This window comes from Lycorma delicatula, chromosome 10 (genome assembly GCF_047948215.1).
Source record: "Lycorma delicatula isolate Av1 chromosome 10, ASM4794821v1, whole genome shotgun sequence".
Lineage (NCBI taxonomy): Eukaryota > Metazoa > Arthropoda > Insecta > Hemiptera > Fulgoridae > Lycorma > Lycorma delicatula.
In genome coordinates this window covers 76,921,124-76,946,222 of record NC_134464.1, presented here as the reverse complement: position 1 = coordinate 76,946,222, position 25,099 = coordinate 76,921,124, and the positions used below count along the sequence as shown (strand labels likewise).

Below are 25,099 nucleotides of genomic sequence, written 5' to 3'. Positions count from 1 at the left end.
TGGTTCGCCTCCCACCGTTGCTGCCAGATGGCCATGATCTACGCCCTTGTATTCTCTTTGCTTACACCTTCAAACCGCAAGCGTCGTTCCTCCACCAATAGGTCTATTGGCGGCGTTCCCATAATGACACAGATCGCGTCGTAGGAGACCGTCCTGTAGGTACATGTCACCCGCAGAAGCAGCCCCCTTAGTGGCCTCAAATGAAAGCTAGATTAAAACAACATAAATCTTTTAAACTTTCGACTCGTTTTGCCCATCCAGTCGATACACGCCTCTTATTGGAAAAATGTATCTCAAGAAAGTAGTTAAGGATAACCGAAACCAATCCGAAAACCCATGATTAAAGTTTAGGGAAAGGATTAAATAACAGTTCTTTATTTTTATTATCATTTTATAAACTTTGATAAAAATAAATAAATATTTTGTAGTTTTTGTTTAATATTGATTATTTAATCCTTATTTTTATTTATTTTTATTGTTACATTTACTCACATATTTTTTATTTTTATTTTTTTAAACTTCCTCTTCATCTAATGATGATGTTTGTTTACCAATTAAAATGGCCATCTAGTTTAAAATTAAGTAATTTTTTTTTGTTAACGGTTTTTAAGCGCTTTCCTGTTTTATAATGATTTTTTAATAACCGTTTAGCATAGTTCATTCTCTGTATTTCCTCTCTATATAATTGACGCGGATCGGAATATACATTCGAATATATATTTATGAATTTTCTTTTTAAAATTTTCTGTTACATTTTGTATATTTAAATTATACTATTTTCATAAATATGTACTGTATTTTGTCCATCTGGATCTGTAGTTTACAAAAAAAAATAATTTATTTGTATTTGAATATAAACCTTCTCCTATTTCTAAAAAGGAAATTGTTTAATCGATTTTTATAAGAAAGATAACGAAAGACTGGATAATTTTAAAATTGATCCTCTTCACACACGTACGGAAAGGTGATCTTTCTTTTAGTTTTACATCTTTCTACCTTCTTAATTATGTAAATTATTTTTACTTTACTCGACGTTCTTTCGTATTTTGATTTAGATAATAGAACTATAATTCATTAAACCTTTCGTATAAACAACTCTTTTATTTAAAATAGACGGTAGCCAATATTTTTAATTAAGCGACAATTTTAATCTCCTATATCTTTCTTCTGTTTTGAATAAATAGTTCTATTAAAATATTTTATTTATCCAATACTGTTCAGGAGATAAATTTCCAATCCGCGTCAACATAATGTTTTATATTTCCATATTTTTATCGGTTAATTTGAAATTGTACTTATTTTTTTTTATACCTTTTTCAGTCATAAAAATGTTATTTTTAAAAAGTAATTAACTGTACATAACGGGGTTTTTTATATTAATGCGTTTATTAAAGAATTAAGAGTAATGAGTCGATAACGTATTTTAAAAATATTCAGTATCCTATTTTCTTATAGTCGAGGATAAAAATCTATTCATTTATTTTTTAAGGAATAGATACTGATTTTAAAAAGTAAATTAAAGTATTTATAATAATATTGACTTCAACGCAGAAATAAAAATAACTTAAAAAGTTATAAAAGACCTTTAATTATTTCAATTTTGACTGCCGAATTAAAAATTAAGTTTGATGCAGACTTCAAAAAGTCGAAATTTAATATTAAATTTTATTTGCCGTTTTCTCAACACCAGTTTTACTTTTTTATGTTTATTTTAAATAGTTATATGAAATATGAGAAAGCACATTTAAAAAAAAGAATTATAAAAATAAATCATTTCATTGAACTATAATTCTTTTTACAAATGATTTAATACTTCATTAATTACATAATTTTAAAAAGCGTAGAATTCCTTTGTTGAATAATTATTTATAGATTTTTTTTTCATCGTTTAAAACAAAACAGAATTAAACCGACCGCAATATGTGTAACCCAAATGCAATTGCAAAAATTAATATCTATTATTATATTTATACATTTACGCAACAGTAGACCACTCGCTTCATTCTTAACCACGGCTTTGTAATCTTCCTTCATTACGGTGATTTTCCTAAAACATCTTATCTTAAATCATAAGGCACAATAATATTACTGTTTGTTTAATAATACTAAATAAATAATGTATAATTTACTTACAACTTAATTTCGATCCTTAAATGCTTTCAAATTGGAATAATCTTCTTCCTTGCTCGGATGAAAATACGCGGCTTTCGTTAAGTTTTTAGACGACACTATCTGTACACGTCTATCGCTAGCCTCTTCATTTTCACGTAGCTCTTCCTATTTTGATGTCTGCAGTCTTCTGCATTCATAACTTTTTTTACTTTCAATTATTCTCTTTCTAAAGCACCAGTCATAGGCAACATATTTTTTAATTGTACAGTCTAGGTTTTACTTAAAATTTTTGTATTATTATAGATTCAATTACCTTCTTTTTAACTATACTCTTTGCACAACTTTAACATTCCGTACTTTTTAATACTGATAAAATTATGAAGAACATGTTTCATTATAAATTGCTAAAACGAAATGTTAAAGATGTTCAAATATTAACTAGAAAAATTAAATATCTTAAATGATTTTTTTTTGTCTTCAGTCCTTTGACTGGTTTGATGCAGCTCTCCAAGATTCCCTATCTAGTGTTAGTCATTTCATCTCGTTATACTCCCTAAATCCTACATCCCTAAAAATTTGTTTTACATATTCCAAAGGTTGCCTGCCTGCACAATTTTTCCCATTTACCTGACCCTGTAATATTAAAGCGACTATTCAAGGATTCCTTAATGTATGGACTATAAGTCTGTCTCTTCTTTTAACTATATTTTTCCAAATGCTTCTTTCTTCATTGATTTGCCGCAACTCCTCTTCATTTGTCACTTTATCCACCCATCTGATTTCTTAACATTCTCCTATAGCACCGCATTTCAAAAGCTTGTAATCTTTTCTTCTCAGGTACTCCGATCGACCAAGTTTCACTTTCATATAAAGCTACACTCCAAACATATACTTTCAAAAAAATTTTCCTGATGTTTAAATTAATTGTTGATCATAAAAATCATAATCTTTTATCATTAACTTTAAGTCATAAAAAAAAATTAAGTTGTATCTAATTTACAATCAAATGTTAGTAGTTAACTAGAACAAAAAACGATAGTTCAAATATTAGTGACGTAATTTTCGGTTATGAAATTACTCTTATAACCGACAGTAGTGAACCTTTTAAATAATTTGTAATTATTTGTAATAATTCATTTTATTACAGAAATGAAAAAAGATTTTTTGTTTTGTGTAAATTTAAAAAAAAATCTAAATATTATCTATCGAATCTTTACTTTAATCTTTAATAAACGCACGACTTTCATAAATTTCTTTCTGCCCATTTATTTATAATATTCTATCTCTTATTTTTTATATCTGTTTGTAAAATCAGAATTATAAATATATATTTAAATACTATTAATTTTTTATTATTATGTAGATGTACTCACATAATTTTAGATTAAAGCTTGTCGATAATTTTTTTTTACAAAGTAATATGAAATGTATTACTTCACTGTATTTTTAAATTATAAATTTCTTATATTTTTGTTAATATTTATATTAAATTATATTATTTTAATTAAATATTAATAAATAAAATTGCAAAAATATTTATTAGTTTATCAATTTTTTCTTTCAATAAGCTTATTTAATTATTTGAAAATTTTATTATATAGATAATTTTACTAATTACGGCAAATGAAAGCCAAAATATAAACTGTCATAAAATTATGAAAAAAAAATATTTTTATTACTTTTTTGGGAAAAAAATATATTAATAAATAACGGGTTTATTACGGGATTTTATCTAATATTTTAATATTAACTGTTTTTCTTTCAGCTTACAAATCATTCAATCCAACCCTAAAACCGTTCTCCGTTGCCCGAAATTAATTTTATTTTATTTTTTAAATTAATAAATTTATTTAAAGGATTTTTATTATTAATGAATTTCTTTTTGAAATGTAAAAAAACCCACTAAAAAATTATTATATAATAGTATATTATTTGCTCGGAGCAGCTCTCAAAAGTTATAAATTTAATATTTAATAATGCTTTTCTACGCGCTCCGTTATCTTATTCTTTAATTTCGCTGTAATTAGTACTTTTTGCTACATTATATAATAACAAAATTAAATAAAAATCAAAAAAAATAACATACATTTTTTTTAATACAAGATTTTTTTATCATTCATTCATTATTTTTGATCATTAATTAAAAAGATTTTGTGATGTTTTTATAGATGTAAATTTTGTTAATTTTTTTTTTTAATTTAGTAAATAATATGAATTTTAATTGGTTTTAATATTAATTATTTTAGAAGTAATTTGTGTTTGAAAGCAAATTAATTTATGCATAAATGTCTGTAGATAGTGGTCAAATTTTAATTTTTAAAATCCTCTTTTTTAATATTGTTAGTTCAGACCTGACATAAAAGAAAAGCTGTTTTTTTGCATACTTTTTTGTTTTCTTTAGTGTATCAGAATTAAATAATTGAAAATTTTCAAAATAACTCCAAGTAAACAATATATATATATCGTCTGTGATATAGTTGATAATTTAAGGCAAAATGAAAAACAAAAAAAAAAATGAAATAAATATGTTCAGTATTAATAAAAATCATATTTTATAATGGCATTTTGATGATATTTCTTTCTTACGAATATTTTAAATTTCTAACATGTTTTATTAATGTAACGTTACGCGATTTTTTTTAATAATATTACTCTCATCCATTTCTTTATAATTTTGCAAAACCATAAAACATGTAAAAGGATTTTCATTAGTTTAAAAAGGTTGTTCCAGTATAGAAAGCGATTGAATACTTTTTCAAAAATAAAAATGTTTATTTTTATTAATTTAATTATTTAAATGTTTGGTTATTTTTCCTCGTTTTATTTTTTTTATTAACATTAATAATTGTGTTTAATTATTTTAAGTCTTGGAAAATTATACGATCTTTCATCTTGGAAAACTATACGCAAATGTCATTTTTTTGTGGTAGTGATTTTCAGTTAATTATATTTAATTTATTTTTACGGATAATATTGGTAATCTAGATATATATATGTGTATATATATCTATATATATAATATATACATATATATATATATATCTATTAATAATTTGACCGCTATCTATTAAAATATAATAGTTTTTGCCATTTTGAATGCTTTGCTATATTACTTAACATTTCTCGACTGAAAAATGAAATATACATTAAAAAAATATCATTTATTTCTGGAATGCAGACAGACTTTATTGCTTTTTTATCTATTTTCCACAACAAAATCTTTTCTTATTTTCTGTCAATAATATTAATAATCATTTTTATTTTTCGTTTGCTTTTCATAATTATAATGCTTCTTTTCATTGTTTCTTTCTTTTTTCCATTTCTTTAAATCTAAAATCTTATTTATCTATCTATCTATCTATCATACTAATTTAAACTATTTCTATTTGCATGCCGATATCTATTTAACATTTAACTCTTTTCAAATTTGATCATCCTGTTCGTGGTTACTGATAACTGTGTTCAGCATTACCGCCTAGTAATAAGTTTGTGTGGCCTCCCAACGAAGATAATAGCCAACCGGCCGCTACGGCGACACCTCTTTATATCCCACCTGCCTGTAATTCCGATACAACGGCGCCCGTTGAAAAGTCTACTCCAGAATTATCCAGTCCAGACGATCATCCTGCTCTTGCCGATAAAGGAAAAAGAATGTCGATTTGCTCGGAAGAAATATGTGAGATCGTTGTTGATAAAAAGAACGCTTCAAAATCGGATAATTTAATTTCAGTAACGGAAGAATCGGGTGATCGTCCAGAATCTCCGGTACCGTTCTGTAAACAGGATTCGATGGAAACAACACCGCAAAAAGAAATCCAATCTTTGGATATTTCATTACAGAATGTTAACTTAGAGGAAAAAACTGATGCGACCAGTTTAACTCAAAATTTAGCGGCCGAATCTTTAAAAGTGAGTGCAAAACAAGGGGCGAGCAGTAGCCAAAATGTAGAAACGACCGTTGAAGGCGGTGTTACGCGTACTAGAAAAACAAAAGTGGAAGAAAGCTTTTCGCATAGCTCGACTTCGTACTCGTCTCTACGTTCATCTAAAACCATCTCGAGATGTATAACTCCAGAAATATGTGAAATAATGGATAAACCTAGGGGAAGTCCGTCGTTGCTTCCACCGGAATTAGATAGACCGGCTACACCGCAGCAAGTAGTCGTTTTCCCGCCAGAAATTCCTTTACATATACCTATACCGCGTTCCAGAACTAGCACTCCACAACCTCATGCGTTACAAAGGATTTTGTCTGAAGAACTTGGTTTAAAACTGCAACAACCTCCCGTTCCTGTCGAAGAAATAAAAACGGAAAAAACCGAATCGATAAAATCATCTGAAGAACTCTTCAAAAAGACACAGGTCGATGAAGTCGTTCAGAATGAAATAAAAAAGTATAAAAGCGAGGATGATAGATTTGATGATGAAAAAAAAATTGAGATACAATCAGATCGTGTTGATCGATCTAATAAAAGTGAGGAAATAGAAATAGAAGTAAAGAAGCCAGACGAATCATCGGGTATAATAAATCAGAATGCCGTGGAATCTAAATTAGAAATAATTAAACAAAAAGAAGTAGAAAACTCAATTGCACAGTCTTCGACGACACAACGATTCGAAAGTAGTAAATTCGAACAGGCACAAATAACTAGCATGCAAAGTATTCAAGTAGATAAAGAAGCCGCTATGCACTTAAGTAATCAAAAAGAAAATGAAATCAAAACGAGTTCACAAACAGATGTTTTCAAAACTGGACTATCTACAAGTGCATTCGGTAAAAAAGAAGAACGACCTTACAGTCCGGTACAACCACCGCGAGCTATTGTACGTCCTAAACCTCAACCGGTACCATTACCTCCAGAAACTAAACCTTATTATCCACCACCGCCTCCTCCATCAGATGAATCCGAACCGGTTGAAAAACCTAAACGACTCGGTCGAGAACAAGCTTGTTCTTCTCCGATGGTTGCAGCACTAACGACAGCTCCAAATCGACCGTATTCCCCGTTACCCGTTCCGACATTTAAACCGATTTCCTTAGATGATTTGCCTTCCCCAACGCAGGGATCTCAACCGCTTAGTTTGTTATCCGCTCTTACTATTGCACCCGATTCTCCTTATTCTCCTTTTCCTGAACCCGTTGATGTATCAAAACAATCGCCTCCAAAATTTTTCAAAGATAACTCAAAATCTACTTCGTTCACACAGTTCAGCGAATCCGCTTCGAATGTTGTTTCTATCGCGAAGTCTACGCAGGCAAATGTATCGACTTCAACTGCTTCGAAAACAACTACTGAGAGCGCTTTCAAACCCGTGGTCCAAAAACCACAAAATCAGTCTCAGCCTCAACCTTTGCCGATACCAAAAGACGTTAAAGCTTCACCGTCAGTTCCAAATAAATCCTTTCCTCCTGTATCGGATGAATTAAAATCTTCATTTGCATTCAAATCGCAAGCAAACGCCATTCATTCTACATCGTCAACACAGAATCTATCCGCTTCGAGTCAGACTTCGCAAAGGATTAGTCCTTCAAGTTTTAAGAAACCAGATCTTCTTCCTTATTATCAACAGAATATCGGTGAGATTCCTCTCGCTCATAGACCTAAATCTCCAGTACCGCATGCAATTAAAGCACCGATGTACAAATCCGCTACTGAACAGAAACGTACCGTTTCTGACCAGATAAAAACTAGTTCTACTCTCGACAGTAACCGTGGCAGTGGATATATATCTAGTAGTAATTATGTGTCGAGTAGTGTGTACGGGAAAACATTCACTAGTGCGAAGGAGGAAATTCGTTCGCTTGAAAGTTCTAAAAATCATATACCTTATTATCAGCAAAGCACAGGAGAAATACCGTTGACTCATAGACCAAAATCTCCGACACCTCATTCAATTAAGGCACCAGCATATAAAGCCGCTACTGAACAGAAGAGTACTGTTTCTGACCAAATAAAAACTAGTTCGAGTTTCGTTAGTAGCCGCAGCAGTAATTACGTTGCAAGTAGTGTATACGGTCAAACATTTACGAGCACAAAAGAGGAAACCCAAGCAGTTGAAGGTTCAGGAAATCTTTTACCGTATTATCAGCAAAACATAGGAGAAATACCTTTGGCTCATAGACCAAAATCTCCGGTACCTCATGCGATAAAGGCGCCTTCTATAGAACCTATTAAACCAGCCAGATCATCATCTACACAGATAAAACCATCGCCTTTGGCCGGTAAAGCGCCTGAAACTCTATCGAAGTCTAAACAAGTCTTTAAACCAGAAACCCGTCATCAAAATGTATTCTCTGCACCACCGGAAACAATAAAGCCGTTACACAAAACGTTACCGCATTTTAGTAGTCACCCGACATCGACATCCACATCCGATTCATCACCCGGTGGTGCACCGTGGATTGTAAAAAAGCAGAGCGATATTTCATCTCATCCGAGTCAAAAACCGATTCAAAATTCAAAACTCCCTGATTTTTCTTCCCAGACGACTCAAAAACCTATTCAAACTCCAAAACCACCTGACTTTAAATCGGGCGCTGTTTCCTCTCAAAAGCCCGTTCCCCAGACCGATCATAAGCCGGCGGCCGGATTTACTCCACCTAGCCAAATTAAACCCCCAGGTCCTCCCACTACATCAGTCCCCCCTGCAGGTGCTGGTGGTCCCGGCAGCAAGGGTGCGACCTTTGCGGGTTCCACAGCTCCAAGAAGAGGCCGGGGAACGCTCAACCCCAGTGTCGGCCCTGGTGCTAGGATTCCTCTGTGTGGAAGCTGCAGTCGTCAGATTAGGTAATTGATTGTAACGTATACAAAAAAATAAAAACGCATGCGTGTTTTTATCAGATTGTTTGTAATACAATTATAGCATGGTTTTTCATGTTCCTTTTTGCTTTCATTTCGATAACAAAGTATTAATGGTTTGTTTTTTTTTTCATTTTTTAAACAACTTTGGTGTGCTTTTTTTTGCTTTAGATTTGTATCGTAGTTATTCTAAACAGACAAGTTTAACCAGAATTGTTTTTTAAAGTAAATTGAAACCGTCGAATTTCCTCTTTCCAAAATTCATTTTAAAAAATACCACAATAAAAAAATACTTTTGCTAAAGTTAAAAATAAATTATTGGAAATTAAATTTTCATTAAATATTTTCCTAATTTTAAAATTCAATTTTCACACAGCATGTCTAATGTTTTAAGTTATAGCACGTTATTTGACGAATAGGTTGCAATCATTTCTGGTATTTTTTACTAATGAAGATGATTCATTGTAACTATAGTTAAAAATAAATTTACTATTTTAAGATTAATATTTGTTTCTATGTTAGCCTTTGTACTGTTAGTAACAGAAGGTTATTAAAAAAGTAAGAACCTTTTTCTTTCAGGAAATTTAAAAAATCTTTGTAAGTTAAATAGAAGTTCTATAATTAATTTTTATTTACATTTTTACTTAAACGAAAAGCATTTCTTAATATTTGTTATATATGAACTGTATTTTTACATTTTACTCCAATTGATTTTTTTTTTTTTTAATTTGTCTATTGTGCATGGTTATTTACAAATAATAATATTAATAGATTGTATGATCATTTTAGTGTTATTTTATGTTCATTAGTTTGAATTACTTCAGCTTTTTGTTTTTCCTTTAAACACAACATTTTATTCTAGTCCTGTGTCTTTGCTGATTAGTTTTAATCTTTTTCTTCATACAAAAAAAAATTGAGGTTGGTCTAATGTTATTCCACAACTCTATTTTTCTGCTAACTTATGAATATCATTTCAAGGAAAAGTTACGGCTAAAAATGCCCGGTTTTAAAAAAAAACGGTAGTTTAAACGGGTTTAAACTGGTTTAAAACAACGTGTCTAGGAGTTATCTGCCAAACTTAAAGAACTAATTTAGGACATCAAAAAATTTAATGTGGAAGCCCTCTGTGGCTTCATTTTCCCTCTATTCGCATTTTGTATTTTTTTTCAATAAAGATTTATATTTATTAATATAAATTTAATATTAGATTTATGATAATATATAAAATTATTACATTATTCATGACAACGGGTTGAAATATTTTAATGAAATTTACTGTACTTGTACTAAAAAACATCCTCTACAAAAAAAAAACAAAGTTTTTTAATTCCAGATTATAAGTCATTTAAATTTTTTAATCATTCATATCTTCATAAATATTACTTTTATCAAATTATGTTTAGTAGATAAAATATTAAGTTTTTTATTGTAAACAGAAAGACACCACATTTGTTCTAATTGATTGATAAACAATTGATACATAGCGAAAATGTTAGACTGCAAAATTTCCGCGGTCTATTTTGTACCTGTAATAATAATAGAAATTATTTTTAATCCAATTAGTGAAGGTAGTGAAAACAGGCATGAAATTGACAGATTGTTTAAATTTTGCGATCCACTTTATCAACCGATTAGCTGTTTATCAATCGATTTGAATGAATTACATGTCATTTTATTCACAAGAAAAGGCTTAAAAAACATTTTATAAAACTTGTATTTATGGATATATTAATGATTAAAATATCTTTAATTGCCGCCATTTTCTTCAAGCTTATTTATTTTGTAGAAGATATTATCGGATAGATATGTACACCAGTCGAGAGTAACAGCGTTCAAGTCCTAGTAAAGACTTTTATATGGATTTGAATACTAGATCGTGGATACCGGTGTTCTTTGGTGATTGGGTTTCAATTAACTACACATCTCAGGAGTGGTCGAACTGAGACTTTACAAGAGTACACTTTATTTACACTCATACATATCTTCCTCATTCATCCTCATTACCTGAACGGTAATTCCCCGAGGCTAAACAGGAAAAAGAAGAATATGTACACCAAATTTTATTAAAATAACTCAATCCGTTTCTTAAGATATGAAGTTTTATTGAAAACACAAAAAATAACGGACGGAGGGGAAAATGAAGCGATATAGGGATTTATCTATATGACCTTTTTTGTGAATTTTGATCTCCTGAATCAGTTCCTATGTTTGGCCAACATTTCCCGGGACACTCTGTATAAAGCGTATAAAATGTAAACGGTAATAATTTTTACTGATTTTCATCGCCCAGTTTGAGTATTTTTGGATTATTGGTATAACAATTATTATTGGTCATTTTTGAGTAAATTCCTATTTTAGAGAAGAGTGCTTTTAAATTAATTTTTTTTTAATTTAAATAACACATGGATTATGTTCGTTTTGATAAAGTTAATATGGAAATTTGTGTATTGAAAAAAAATTAATACTGCAGAATTTATTAATTCTTTAATTTGTTAATAAAAATAATGACTATATATTGTTTTCCAGTACGTAATCGTACAGTTTCTCTTGTAAATAAAAAAATAAAAAAAATAGTTGGCGTTTGGTCTTACGAGCAGCCGTCCACAATATCAATAGTTATGTTATTATGTGATATCCCAGTACATTTTCCTTCCGCTACTTTTAATATAGTTATTTAATGTATACATATAACGCAAATCATATGAATTTTATTGAAATTACTTATTTATTTTTTCAGTGAAATCCTGTTTAAATTTATTTTTGGAAACAAAAAATTATCCTACTTTTGTAAATACATCAACATATTATTCTAATTTTCGGAAAATAATGTACTTGTTATAAATTAATTAGTACAAATATATATATATATATAATACATCACCTGACCTATTTTGTGAAGCTAAAGTTTAATTAGAACTAGTTCAAAAGTTGGTATTGATGGATCGATTGTAAACAACATGACCACTTTGCGTTCCGTTTACGAAATTAAAGGTGACGTAACAAATTTTGTAACGTGTAATAATTTCATAGACTACACTCATTGCCTCTTTGCTCTACTGGACGATTAACTATTTTAATTATTTATGTTTGTTTTATCTTTTAAAAAATGTAATTGTTTTTATTTATTTTTTTGTCTTGTTCTAATAATTTTTTGTAGTGTTTTTTTTATTAAAATTTGCAATGAATTTTGTTTAAATTATTGTGTTTTATTTTTTTCATTGTTTTAATATTATTAATATTTTATTAATTATTTTTGATAACAAATATTTTAAAAATTAACAGAACGATAATTAATATGTGGCTAATCCTGAAAAGTGGATACAATCTGAAGAAATCCATTTATATCATCTATAAAATATTTGTTTTCCTATTGATAAACATTTATATTACAAATTTCTTTAAAAAATATTTTTTTTTGCAGCTTGAATATGGTAATGGAATTTTGTAGCGTATGAAAAAATGCCATGCCTGATCGGGATTCGAACCCGGGACCCCCAGATTTATAAGTTGTTTTATTATGTTAAATGGAAGCATGATTTTTTTTTTTAATTATCCGTAATTTTTTTATTAACTCTAAATAGTTTTCCGATGAAATAATTACATATTTTTTAGCTAACCAACCTACAGCCGGCTCGGGGAGAAAATTACTCCGTTATAACCAATAATCGGTAATTATTCATATTAAAGCAAATGATTTTTGCTTTAACAATAAAAAATGCCTTCTAGATTTACTGTTGTTATGGAACGTAGGCAGATTCTAATTATTGGAATCTGCCTACGTTCACTTTGTACTATTCTACGATAGCACTTCCACGGCAATTAGCTGCAGGATAAGCTTATTTATGTCAAATACTGTCATAATACTGTCATTGATAACAGCAAGGACGTCCGAAGGTTGAAACGTCTCCATATGCTTGACTTACGGGCTACTGAATGACAGTTTGATAAATGACAACGCCGAATCTAGTGATATTATTTTTGTTTGATTATTATTTTTCTTTGGTTTGACTATTTATTTGTTTTTGATTTTTTTTTTTTTAATTATTAATATTTTGATTTTATGGATTATAAAATGATGGCAGAAATATTTTTTCTAATGGACTTTAAGAGTACTGATAACTATTATTATGGGAGTTCCATAAGAACCCCTATCATCTGCTTCTTATCAAACGATTTACTTATGGTTCCACTGAAGGACCCGATTGTAAATATACTACTTGTTGAACAAAGAAAAAAAATTACTGTCATTATTTATTAATATATAAAGATTTGATGGTTGTGGGCGGGTTTAATAAGAAATATGATAGCGCAAAACTTTCTGTTCATAGACAGAGTTTTATGCTAAGGGATAAATTCTGGTAAGAGAAGCTCACAAAAATTCTACTACAGTTTCGTTTATTGAACATACACATTATGAAATAAATTTTTATTTTATCATATACCAGAAATCTAGTTTTGTTGTAAATAAATAAAAAAAATTACAATTTAAAAGAATATATTTATATTGAATAATTATTTTTGCTCAAAATTTTTTTGTATAAATAAATTCAGCAAACGAAACGTCTGGTGATTAAGAATGATTTCATAAACCTATAATAGAATTTTTCATTACAGATATCCGAATGAAAAAAAAAGTCAATTGAGTCTTTGTTTCAAAAAAACTGAAAAATAATTTCTAGGACGAGATTTCATTAAATTTTCAATGAGAATACAAAACTTATCTCTAGAAACACTGAACGGGATCAGTTCGAGAAAAAAATGTTGCGTTGGAATAAAATCTCTGAAGGTAGTAAATTCCTCCCCATTTAATGAATAATAGATTATTTTTAAAAATTATAAGTTCTCGTCTAGTAAGTAAAAAATAAAATATAATCTTAGAACTTGATCGTAGTTTGATGTATGCAAAATTAAATTTATGGAAATGCACGTAGAAAAAAAAATCATTGTTTTCTTATTTAAATCGAACTTCAATCAATCGGAATGTTAAACGAAAGGATTAGCCACAAATTTATTATTATTATTAAATATTCTTATTACATTTGCTTGTTGTTTTACTAGTTTTCTACAGTGTTTTATGCTTATTTTAAATAACTAACATAGCTTAAGTCGAGTGTGTTATGCTTATTAGCTGTGGGGAATGATGCGCTCGTATCTCTATTGGCTGAGAGCGTCGCTAAAGAAAATTACCCTGTCTGCAATAAATGTGACAAGCAGATACGTAGGTGAGTTTATTTTAGCAAATTGCTAATGTATATGTAAAAATTGTAATTATTTTTATATTATTATTATTATTATTATTAATTTATGTGAGATATATATGTATATAGTAATGTAATTTTACACCATGAGAGTTTAAAATTAATTAAATAAATATAGATTAGTAATATTATCTTAATAATAAATTGATATTGGATAATTTTATGTTGTATTATTTTTATAAATATTTATTTAAGTATTCTTTTATTTTATTTTTTGTAGTATATTTAAAAAAATATTATTGTTACAAATAAAATATACTTATATAATATATATTTGACGTGACTCCGACTGTCTAGCATATTGATGGCGCAGATGATTTACACGTAGAAATGGTTGATATTTCGAGGTGCAGACCAATTATAATTTAATACAATCTACTAGGTAATGTTATCATGTTCGAGTAGTTGAATTCTAATTAATCTTAGCCTGGGAATGATGTATATATTAGTATTAACTACATGAAAATATTTCTTATCTTTAATCGAAAGGATGTTTAAAATGTTTTTTTTTGTTTTTTTTTTTTAATATTACAACCTCCATTTTAAATACTACGGCAAAATCAACATAAAAATAGTAGCGTAAATAATTTTTAATTTATAATAAAGAAACTAAAAAAATTTATTGGGAATGAGAACTCGTTAGAACCTGAGCAAGAATTAAACGTGAGCGAAAGCCTTATATTTTCTGTAATTCCGAGGCGGAATACCAAAACCCACCTACTTCCACTTAAAAATATCGGAATAAGTATTGTTTTAAAATGATTTATTACAAAAGAAATTTCTTTTTAAAAAAAGGTGTGGCTGCTAAAGAAATGAGAAAGAAGTGAGGTAGAAGTAAATATTAAAGGAAACTTTTTTGCCTCTGGATTATTTAGTTGCAACTATGTAAATATTTTTTTTATTATGCTGAGATTATTATCAAAAGATTACCATTTTTACGTAGAATATAATTATGTTTAATTTCATTACAAAAAGCTTTTTACTATAAAATTATGGAGAATCAGATGGTGCCATTAGCAAATAATAATTTGTGGAAATAATGGTGTAAAGGATTAATTATAAATAAATTTAAATCTTAATAAATAATGTGATGATCTGCTTCCTTTATTCAATTCGCTGGGCGATTATACCACTTTTAAAAATAGATTTTTCATACATTTATTTAATTCTTAAAAAAAAATCTTCAAAATAAATATTACTTGCTGATGTCCAAATCTCGAACATTAGATGGCTATCACGGAATATCTATTTAACAGTTGATGGCAGCATTTATTTCATCTAATAGATTTAAAACAAAAGAGACAGCGGGTTTTATGTAGTTTAAAAAATGAAAGGTATTGAAAACCTTTACTTGGTTATTTAAAGTGTTTTTTAATTCGTTTTTATTAATATTCTTTCTAATACAATTGTGTAATCATATTTTTATTGAGCCACTAGCTTGTAAAAATGTCCTTGAAATGTATGAAAAACGTTTTTGGAATCGATTCTTTACATGAAAATAAGTAGCCTAAAAAAATAAACTAATCTTTCTTCTTTTTCATCTTGTCTTTTCTTGTGGTTATTTAATTGAAATTCAGATCTCGAGATTGTATTTAGATATTTTAATGAAAATCGAGTGTATATGATTAAACGAATTCTATTCTTAATTAATTTGGCTTTTGTTTTTGCTAGATAATATACCACACAAGACTAAAGATTGTGCGTATGGGATATGGAATTTTATAACGTATGAAAAATACCATGTCTGACTGGGATTCGAACCTGAACCTGCGGATGAAAGACCGATACGCTACTACTACGCCACCATGGAAATCGCCCATTTTATCAACCATTTAAATATCAAACCGATTTCTTTTTCTTAATGAAACGAATTTCCCTTACCCGGTTTACTTCGTTTAAAGCACAAAAACACAGAAAGGTATACTCTAATTTATTACATTATCCGTCTTCGAGGTATTTTTCAAGTATTTGAGATACAAATAGCACCGATCAGAATTGTTTTCTTTGAGTATAATGATGTTTATTATACGGCCAATCAATGTGGTGAACAGAGTAAATGTATCACTTGTAGGGGTTCTATATTCCCTTCATTTAGTGGGCTTAGCGTTACGATATTTAACAATGAAGAAGGCTTATACACAAGTAAGAGTATAATGTATAGAAAAATGACCCGATTTCAAACAGATATATTCCGTAAAAAAAATATGTTAAAATTACAAGACAAATTACATACTTGTACTATTCAAAAATGTTTAAAATTTCACTTGCATAGTTATAAATGTTCTCTTTGTCTTCCACCTCCTGCACAGATAACCTCAAGATGATAGCTGAATTCTTCCTGAACGCATAGCAGACAGTTTTCTGCTACAGAAATTGCTGCATCTGTGCTTCTGGTTTTCAGCTGGTTCAGATCAGCAGGTTATGATGGAACATAAACGTCTCGTTTCACGTATTCCGGAGTTGTAATGTGTGGGGATCAGGGTGGTGGGGCAAGAATCTAGGGCTCCCATACGCCCTATCCGGCGTTGAGGCGGTGTTCCATTTAGAAACTGACAAACTCGGTTGTGCCAATGTGGCGGGGCCCCTTCATTTTGTAGCATCTTAAGAATGTCCTATTACTATGTTTCCTTGAAAAAAGGGGCCATAAATTTTTGTAAACGAAACAGCAACTTTTACTTTAAAATATTAACTTTTGGTGAAACTTGCTCCTCTTGTACAATCCTGTACAAATTCTTAAGTTTCCTTATGTAAACATTATGACGTGAAACTTTACCGCTAAGATGAAATGTTGGTTTATCACTAAAAATTAACCGCGGTAAGAATCTATCGTCTTCCAAATCAACTAAGAGTAAATTATAGAAATTTTTATATTGTCTATTGTCACTTCACGAAGAGCTTGAACCGGATGTAATCGGTATGGCCTCAATTGCAATCGTTGTCTTAACATACAAATACAAACAGTCATTTAAGGGATCGCAAGTTCTCGGCTAGCCTGACGAATGAACTTTGTCGTGCTTCGGTGAAACGCCCTCTTGAATTCGTAGTACATTTTCTTCTGACGTGCGTGTTCGCTCTGGATTTTTTCCTTACAATAAACACCCCGCTTCTTTAAATTTTCTGTACCAGCGACAAATGTTCTTAACCGATAGTGGATCAATCCTGAAATACTATCTTGGACTCTATCTTGCTAAATTGTAAACACAAAACGCTTTCTGTTGCGTAGACGCAATGTTGTTTACGATTGAGGTTGGCGTATGTGAGCGCCAATATTCCTCTCTGGTGATCGTGTTTTCAATTGATGCAAATTTCAAATTTACTGACCATTCGTGGTTGCACAGATGTAAGTTTTTAAATCGGGTTTTCTTTAACATATTTACTACAGCCTACATCCTCAGTTGCCTGTTTCAAATGATCCAAGTTTTGTCTTCCTCCTCAGTTTTTATTTTCTACACATCTACCTATTAACAAATTTACAAAAACTGAATGTCTTTATATATGTCTTACCAACTAGTTCATCTTTACAAAATTCTACCACAATTTATCCTCCTATTCGTTTTAAGACCTTTTCCTTTCGAATTTTATGATCTTATTTTGAACAACTTCCTGCAACATCATATTTGAAAGGCTTTTCCTTTCCTGATTTCATATGTTTCTTTACAACAAAGCATTACACTCCACACAAACATTTTCAAAAATTTTTTATTTCCTTCTGTTTTCACATCTCATTACTTCGTCCGTACTTTGTAATTTTCCTACGTGAATAATAAAATTATCCAACCGTTAGTATATTGTGTTCCTCTTAACTTTGTATTTAATTCCTTCTTTCTATCAGATTTAATTTTCTTTGTTTTACTTTTATTTATTTTCAAACTTAATTTTTCTTGTAGCAATAAATCTACGCCAGTTAGATCTTATCGCCATTCGTTATCTCTTACCAAAATCAAATTATCGTTGACGAAATCGAACATCTTTTTTTTCAATTTATACTTCTTTCGGCGCGTTAGGAGGAACTGATCGAGTGTATTTTCAGCAAATTACGGAAGTTGCGCGCGCCGATGTAACACACCATGAAGATTTTCACAGGCCCAAGTGGATCAGTTTGCACGCATATACGTGTAGTATCTAATTCAGTCGGTCTTTTAATGCAATTAAGTGATTAGCACGTGTTGTAAACATTTAAATTTATCAAAAATAATTTTTTTGATAAAATACACTGTTATAAAATGAAACTATTTGTATCATATTTTTCATATCATAAGCCGCTGATAACACTCGTGCCTATTCAATCCGAAGAATTAATGGAACTAAACTAATCGAAATATATTCGATGAACTTTGTCTTATATGACAACGAATACTTCAATACTTTTTAAACTGTATAAAATAAATATTACTTAATTTAAGTGTTATTTATTCAAACTTTTATTAATGGTATGTAATGTCGTCTACCGATCGTTTGACTCAATTCAAATTTGTTTGAATGCGTAAAATAAAAAAATAAAAAAAAAATATTTTTTTATTCTTGCCAAAGAAGTGTAACTTCTTACGTGCGTACATAAGTACACACGAGCTTTTTTCTCTCTTTGGGTTCATTCAATATTTCTTCTTTCAGTTTCAATATTTCAAAGAGTGAAACTCAGGAACAGCCTACATTCTTATCTTGCTGCTCTCTGAATCGTAGTTTACCTTTTTCATTTTCTACACTTATAATTACTACGTCATTTACTTTTAAAGATATTATATATATAATTATAAATGATATATATTATTAATATTATATATATATATATATATATATATATATATATATATATATATATATAAATTAAAATCTAAAGTTATAAAATAATCTGAAAAATCGTTGATCATTAATTTTGTTTAACTTTTTTTTGACAAATTTTCAGTTTGCCTATATTTATTAATCTCTTAAAAAAAATTCAGTTTAATACAAATAATTAAATTTTTGTTCGTTATTTGTGAAAACAATGGTAAATTTTTAATTAATTATTATAAATATATCTTCTGTTATTATTATTAACAACAAAGCCTATATAGTTGCCTGTCTTATGTCAGTTAACTTTCTTTAGTTTATTCAAGTCTTTCTTACTTGTCAGAGTGACATTACATAGCAACTCTGTTTCTTTTCAACCCCGCCCCCCACAGCCCGCGCCCGCCGTATCCGTTTTGCCACCCTCCAAATCCCTCTAAACTTAAAATAAACAAACCTGTCAGTCATAAGATTGCTTTCGCTTTGAAATTTTTATTTTATTTTGAGTTCAAATATATTATGGTGGCTGATATTTGTACGTATAATAAAAGCTATATTATTTTTGTTGTTATTATTATTATTATTATAGATTTAAAAAATATTATTTTAATATTATGTTTTCTTTTTATGAAATATTAACAAATATCAGGACATATTTGACTATTTCGAGTATTCACCCGGATAAAAATCGATCTTACAAAACATTTACGGTTCGATTTTACTATGCATCTGAGAAAGAACTTTAAGGTTAAAAAAATGTATTTAATCTTTTTAAAATTATTGTTAAATATTATTTGTGTTATTTATTTATTTTTCTTGTAAAATAATCCTACATCCTAAGGATAAAAAAAGAAATAAGCCACTTATTTTTTAATGCTTCTACTAGTTAAAGGTATATGAAAAAGTTATTAAGAAAAAAAAAAGCGTATTCCTATTCTAAGAAATTTTCTGACAACTTAATATATAAATTATTATGAAAATTACTTTTGTAACAATATTTGTATGAAATCATTAAAATGTATTTTACAAAGAAGAAATTTTTTTTATAACTTCTTCCTCGTGACAACTTTTGAAAGTTAAATTATGAAAGTTGTTAAATAAATGTTAAACTTATCTTAAAAAGAAAGTTTTTTTTGTATAAATTATTTCACAATGAATTCATGTAAAAATTATTTAAATTTACTGGTAATAACATTTTTAATTAGATAAAATTATTGTAAGACCTTTAATGTTTAAATATTGATTTTTTTTTGTGTAAAGACTAACTCGCACACTCAGTTTTTTGTTTTTCTTTTCAAAAGGAATAGGCCTTTATCAAATTCTGCTGATTTTAATTCAAGGTAATAAATCATAACGTAAACGTTTTAACAAGTTTTACGAATTTCTGTCAGAATATTCATAAAATTATTTTTTTAAAGTACCTTTTACTTCTTAAGGATTTGAATAAAAAGCAAATTTTTGGTACTGGCGTCATCTCTTCATCGGTTTTAATCTATCTATTTTTTCCAGTCGGTTTGTAATTATAATCTTTTGACGAGAACAACTCTACACGTACAACGTAAAAATGTTTATACCTGTTGTAATAAAGAAAATGCCTATTATCTTAATCGAATTACATTATTTATTTTAATTTCTTTTCAATTTTTGTAATAATTGACAAAAAGTACATTTCCTACAGTATTATTACTTAGTTTTCCTTTTGTTCAATGGTCTTTTTTTTTGTTGAAAAGATACAGTATTCTACATGTAAATCAAAATCTTTGCGTGTATGTATTGTGCTCATTTAAAATTCAAAAATGTCTGGACCGATTGGAATGATCCTTTTATAAATATTTTTAATTAAATTTTGAGTTACGTTTCTGGAGTAAATTTATCCCCAAGTATTGGCAATATTTTTTCTTTTTTTTCCGTAGGGGGAGGAAAAAGCTTTGCCAACCACCGGCAGGCCCGCTCTGACGGTAGTGCGGGGCTCTCACCCGTAAAAACAATCTCCCCCTCCAGTCACGTAGGGGCCGGAACTAATCCCTATGCATGTATTCAATCCCCGCATGATCACCCAGGCTCTGTTCTATCCGATTCAAAACGACCTCGTGGCGTACCCTCGAGACGATTGACGGACGGCGACTCCAGAGAACACCCGCCGCCCACCCACAGAGGCTGGCCTCCACGATCATTCGTCTTCGGAGTCCGTGTCCCGGTTCATCCGTTGATCCATATTATGTCGAATTCTTCTCTCATGCGCTTTTTCACGTATCATGGTGGATACCGCTGTCAAGTATTGCCAATATTGGATGAGCATATCGTATTTTACAGCTGATTATGTAACAGACAGTTTGTTTACGTGAATACCGGAAATACATTTTTTTAAAGATGGAATTTTTTGTTGGATATTTTATTTATAGAAATTGGTTGAACATTTTTTAAAGATATAGTGATGTAATAGAAAATTGTATTTTACCATCGTTTACGTACATTTACGAGTGATTTAATTTTTCGTATCTAATTCTGTCGATGTTCGGTACATATAATTAAAATAACGGGTATTTCAAAAAGGGCGCAACTTTAAGAAGGTAGAACTGACGAATAGGTAAATTTTATTTATCCCTCCCTACATGTCAGTTGGCAATCCTGTACTCAAGGTCAGCAGCTTGTAAGAGTTGAAATGTCTTTCTTATGCACTAGTGCTATACCATCATAAATTCATATATTGTGTTAACTATGTCGTTATCCAAAGACAAAACTGTATTTATTATATAACGAGTGAAAGACGAGTTTCGGAAAAAATTACCCAATTCTTCAGTTCCTAATAAGTCGACAATATCACGTTTGATTAATAAATTTCGTGAGAGCGGGAGTGTACACGATCGGAAAAGCACAGGTCGATCGTCATTGTTAATAATAGAAGTTCTGGAGATGTGAAAGAACCTTTGACTCGCTCACCTAGAAAATCGCTCAGAAAGTTATTTTCACAGGCCGGGTTTTCATTACCTACACCTTTCAGGGCTACTAAAAAATTACAATCGCATGCTTGTCACATCGGTGTCGTTCAAGAACTGAAAGAAGTAAACCACGAAAAACTTTTACAGTATTATCGTCGGACTCGTTCTTTTGTTGATAACAATGGTATTGAAATTTTAGATTGTGTTTATTTCAGCGACGAGGCACGGTTTCACTCGGATGCCTACAGTGACAGCCAAAACTTTCAAATATGGAACGCTGAAAATCCTCAGGCGTTTCATGAACGACCGTTGCACAACGTAAAATTGGGTTCGGTGTGAGATCTCTCGGCGTCGTGTAATAGGACCTTTATTTTTTGACAACCTGTAGATGGTGTGGTTACTTAATCGAACAGTTTATTGTCATGTTAGATTTACCCATGAATTTCGGTTCAAGTAGGATAACACAACGTGTCATACTGCTAATTAAACGCTAGATATGTTACGGGAATTGTTTGGCCATCGTTTGATATCAAAAGGGTTGTGGCCTCCAAGATCCCCAGATCTTACACCAGCAGACGTTTTGCTTCGGGTGTTTGTAAAAAGTGTAGTTTTTAAAAACAATCCTCATACACTTGACGAACTGAAGGTTAACATTGAAAGTAATATTTCAAACATTACGAAACGTGGCTGTAAATGTTATGAAACGTGTACGACCTGCATCGGGACCACTGGAAATAATTTTGAACATTTATTGTAAGGTTATAAAAGGTAATTTGAATATTGTTGTATAAGTATTTTATTAACATTAATATTTTTGTAATAAATTAACGTCGTCAAACAAAGGAGTTACGTCCTTCTTGAAACACTCATTCTAAAGTTACGTTTATAAATTAAAGATACATTTTATTTTTATGTTATCTTTCAATTTCATTCAAAGTTAAACCAAATGAGTTTTAACTTCTGTGTTTTTTTTTTATTTCGATTTTTGTTCATTATCTGGTTTTTAAACTGTTCTATTGCTTGTACGGTATAACTTATAAACATTATAATCTGTTTTAAAGTAACTTACAAGAATGAAGTTAGCAATTTTTACGAGTGAAATCTTACAAATCAAATATCTAATGTTTCTTCTCTTGAAATATTTATCAATCATTCAATCTCTTGTGATGAAAAATAGATTTTTGATATTTATTCGCTCGTGATACATTTTACAAAAAATTAAAAGAAAAAAAAGTTGTAGGTCAAACGATTTAACCCACGGGTTGGTCTAGTGGTGAACGCGTCTTCCCAAATCAGCTGATTTGGAAGCCGATGGTTCCAGCGTTCAAGTCCTAATAAAGTCAGTTATTTTTACACAGATTTGAATACTAGATCGTGAGTACCGGTGTTATTTTGGTGTGTGAGTTTCAATTAACCACACATCTCAGGAATGGCCGAACTGAGACTGTACTAGACTACGCTTCAATTACACTCATACATATCATCCTCTGAAGTAATACTTGTACGGTAATTCTCGGAGGCTAAACAAGAAAAAGAGACAGGTCAAACCATGTAACTCGTTTCTTTTTTGATAAAAACATTTTTAATTTACACGGAGGATACTTTTAGCAAAAGAATTTCAAGAAATCAAATTTAAGATAATATAATCATATAGAATTTTGATACTAATTGAACGGCCTTAAGCCAAGCTTGATTCTGATTTATTGCAGTGTCATCAACTACGCTTTTAATATGAAAACGATATGAACGATATGATAAACGATATTCATTTATCATTATTTTGGTAAGTAGTGCGGGAACAGTGGAGAGCATAGCGTAATATATAAATTTTTTTCTTATACTGATGTTATCCTGACTTCTTTTTATTCACTTAAAATAATTGAAGGCATAGCGATCAGGTTTAGCATTATACATTCGTCACAAAATTTATCTATCATAAATAAATTAATTAAGCTTTCCGTGTCTGCTAAAACATAAATAAATGGATGCTTTTCTAGTAGTTGGATCTAAGTATAATCTATTTACCGGGAATTATAAATAAATAAATTTCTATAATAATACATTACTAGTGGCCCGCTTGCTGCTCCGCAGCGTTATTATTACTAAGAAATATTATATATTAAAAAGAATTGGCAAAACTTTAATCTGGCTAAAAACCTAGTAGACCCGTGCTGCTCCACAACATTATTAGTACAAATTAATTTTATACGTAAAAAATCGGCTAAAAACCTATTGCATTTTCAACATACCTCACCCCCAACCACCTTCTTTTTTATTTTTACTATGCTTGCTCAAAATCTATTTCCAGACCGTCCAGACGTTCTACTGGACGGATTAAGCTGATTTTTTTTTTATTTTACCGTATTTGAAGTGGCCCGCAGATATATCATTATCAAGCATCGAAGGACTTTTAAAGTGATTCTCCTGTAAGTAATAATTTCGGAAATTTTCTCCATTGTAATAAATGAGGATTCTTTGAAGAATTCCATGAGGAGACTTAAGTTTGAGGTCCGATGACATATCTGTGGATCATTCAGAACAGAATTTAAAAAGTCAGCCCGATACATCCTGGAGAACGCCGAGATTGACAGGAAATAGGTTTTCAGCCTAATCTTTTTTTTTAGTATTTGAGATATAGTTCACATTTTAATATAAATTAAATTTTAAATATAAATAAAAATTATAAAATAAATGTGGTCAAACTCCATATTATTATTTAAATAGAATTTTGCATTAATGTTAACAGTAACATTAAGGTATTATGTAAAATAATGTAAAAGGTAAATAAATTAAATATAAAGAATTACTAAAATATAATTCACAATTCAGAAGCGAAAATTATTTTGAATACATATTTATGTACTCGTTGAACCAGGATGCAGATAAAGCGTGATTTTTTTACAGACATTTCGAAGAAAAATTCCGTATTACTTTCGGTCACATGGTGGGAATAGGAGGTGAAAATGAATTTTCTTTACGTTTTGAGGTATGAAGAGTACAAAAACTTAAATTGGGGTTTCCTTATATATTTATATATAGGCCTACGAGTATGTGTAAAACTTTGTGGCTCGAGAATCTCCAAAACTATTGTAATCAGTGTTATTGAAATATAGATACGCTGTAATAGTGTATCTAAATTTGTACATGTGAAAATGTGATGAAGATTGGTTGAATCGTTCTGACTTACGCTCAATTTAAAACAAATTTTTTGTGGCTCGAAAAT

The 25,099-nt window shown here is 29.7% G+C and overlaps 1 protein-coding gene across 9 annotated transcripts in view; it reads left to right on the top strand.

Annotated features, from left to right (window-relative positions):
• Positions 1-25,099, top strand: part of Zasp52 (Z band alternatively spliced PDZ-motif protein 52) — a 427,403-nt gene that overhangs the window by 368,641 nt on the left and 33,663 nt on the right. For 7 of the 9 annotated variants that reach the window (XM_075377465.1, XM_075377463.1, XM_075377464.1 and 4 more), the window contains one exon: positions 5,579-8,900. In XM_075377465.1, coding sequence (XP_075233580.1) covers positions 5,579-8,900 — 3,322 coding nt within the window. The remainder of the gene's footprint in view (positions 1-5,578; positions 8,901-25,099) is intronic. The other 2 variants (XM_075377471.1, XM_075377470.1) reach the window with 1 other exon arrangement.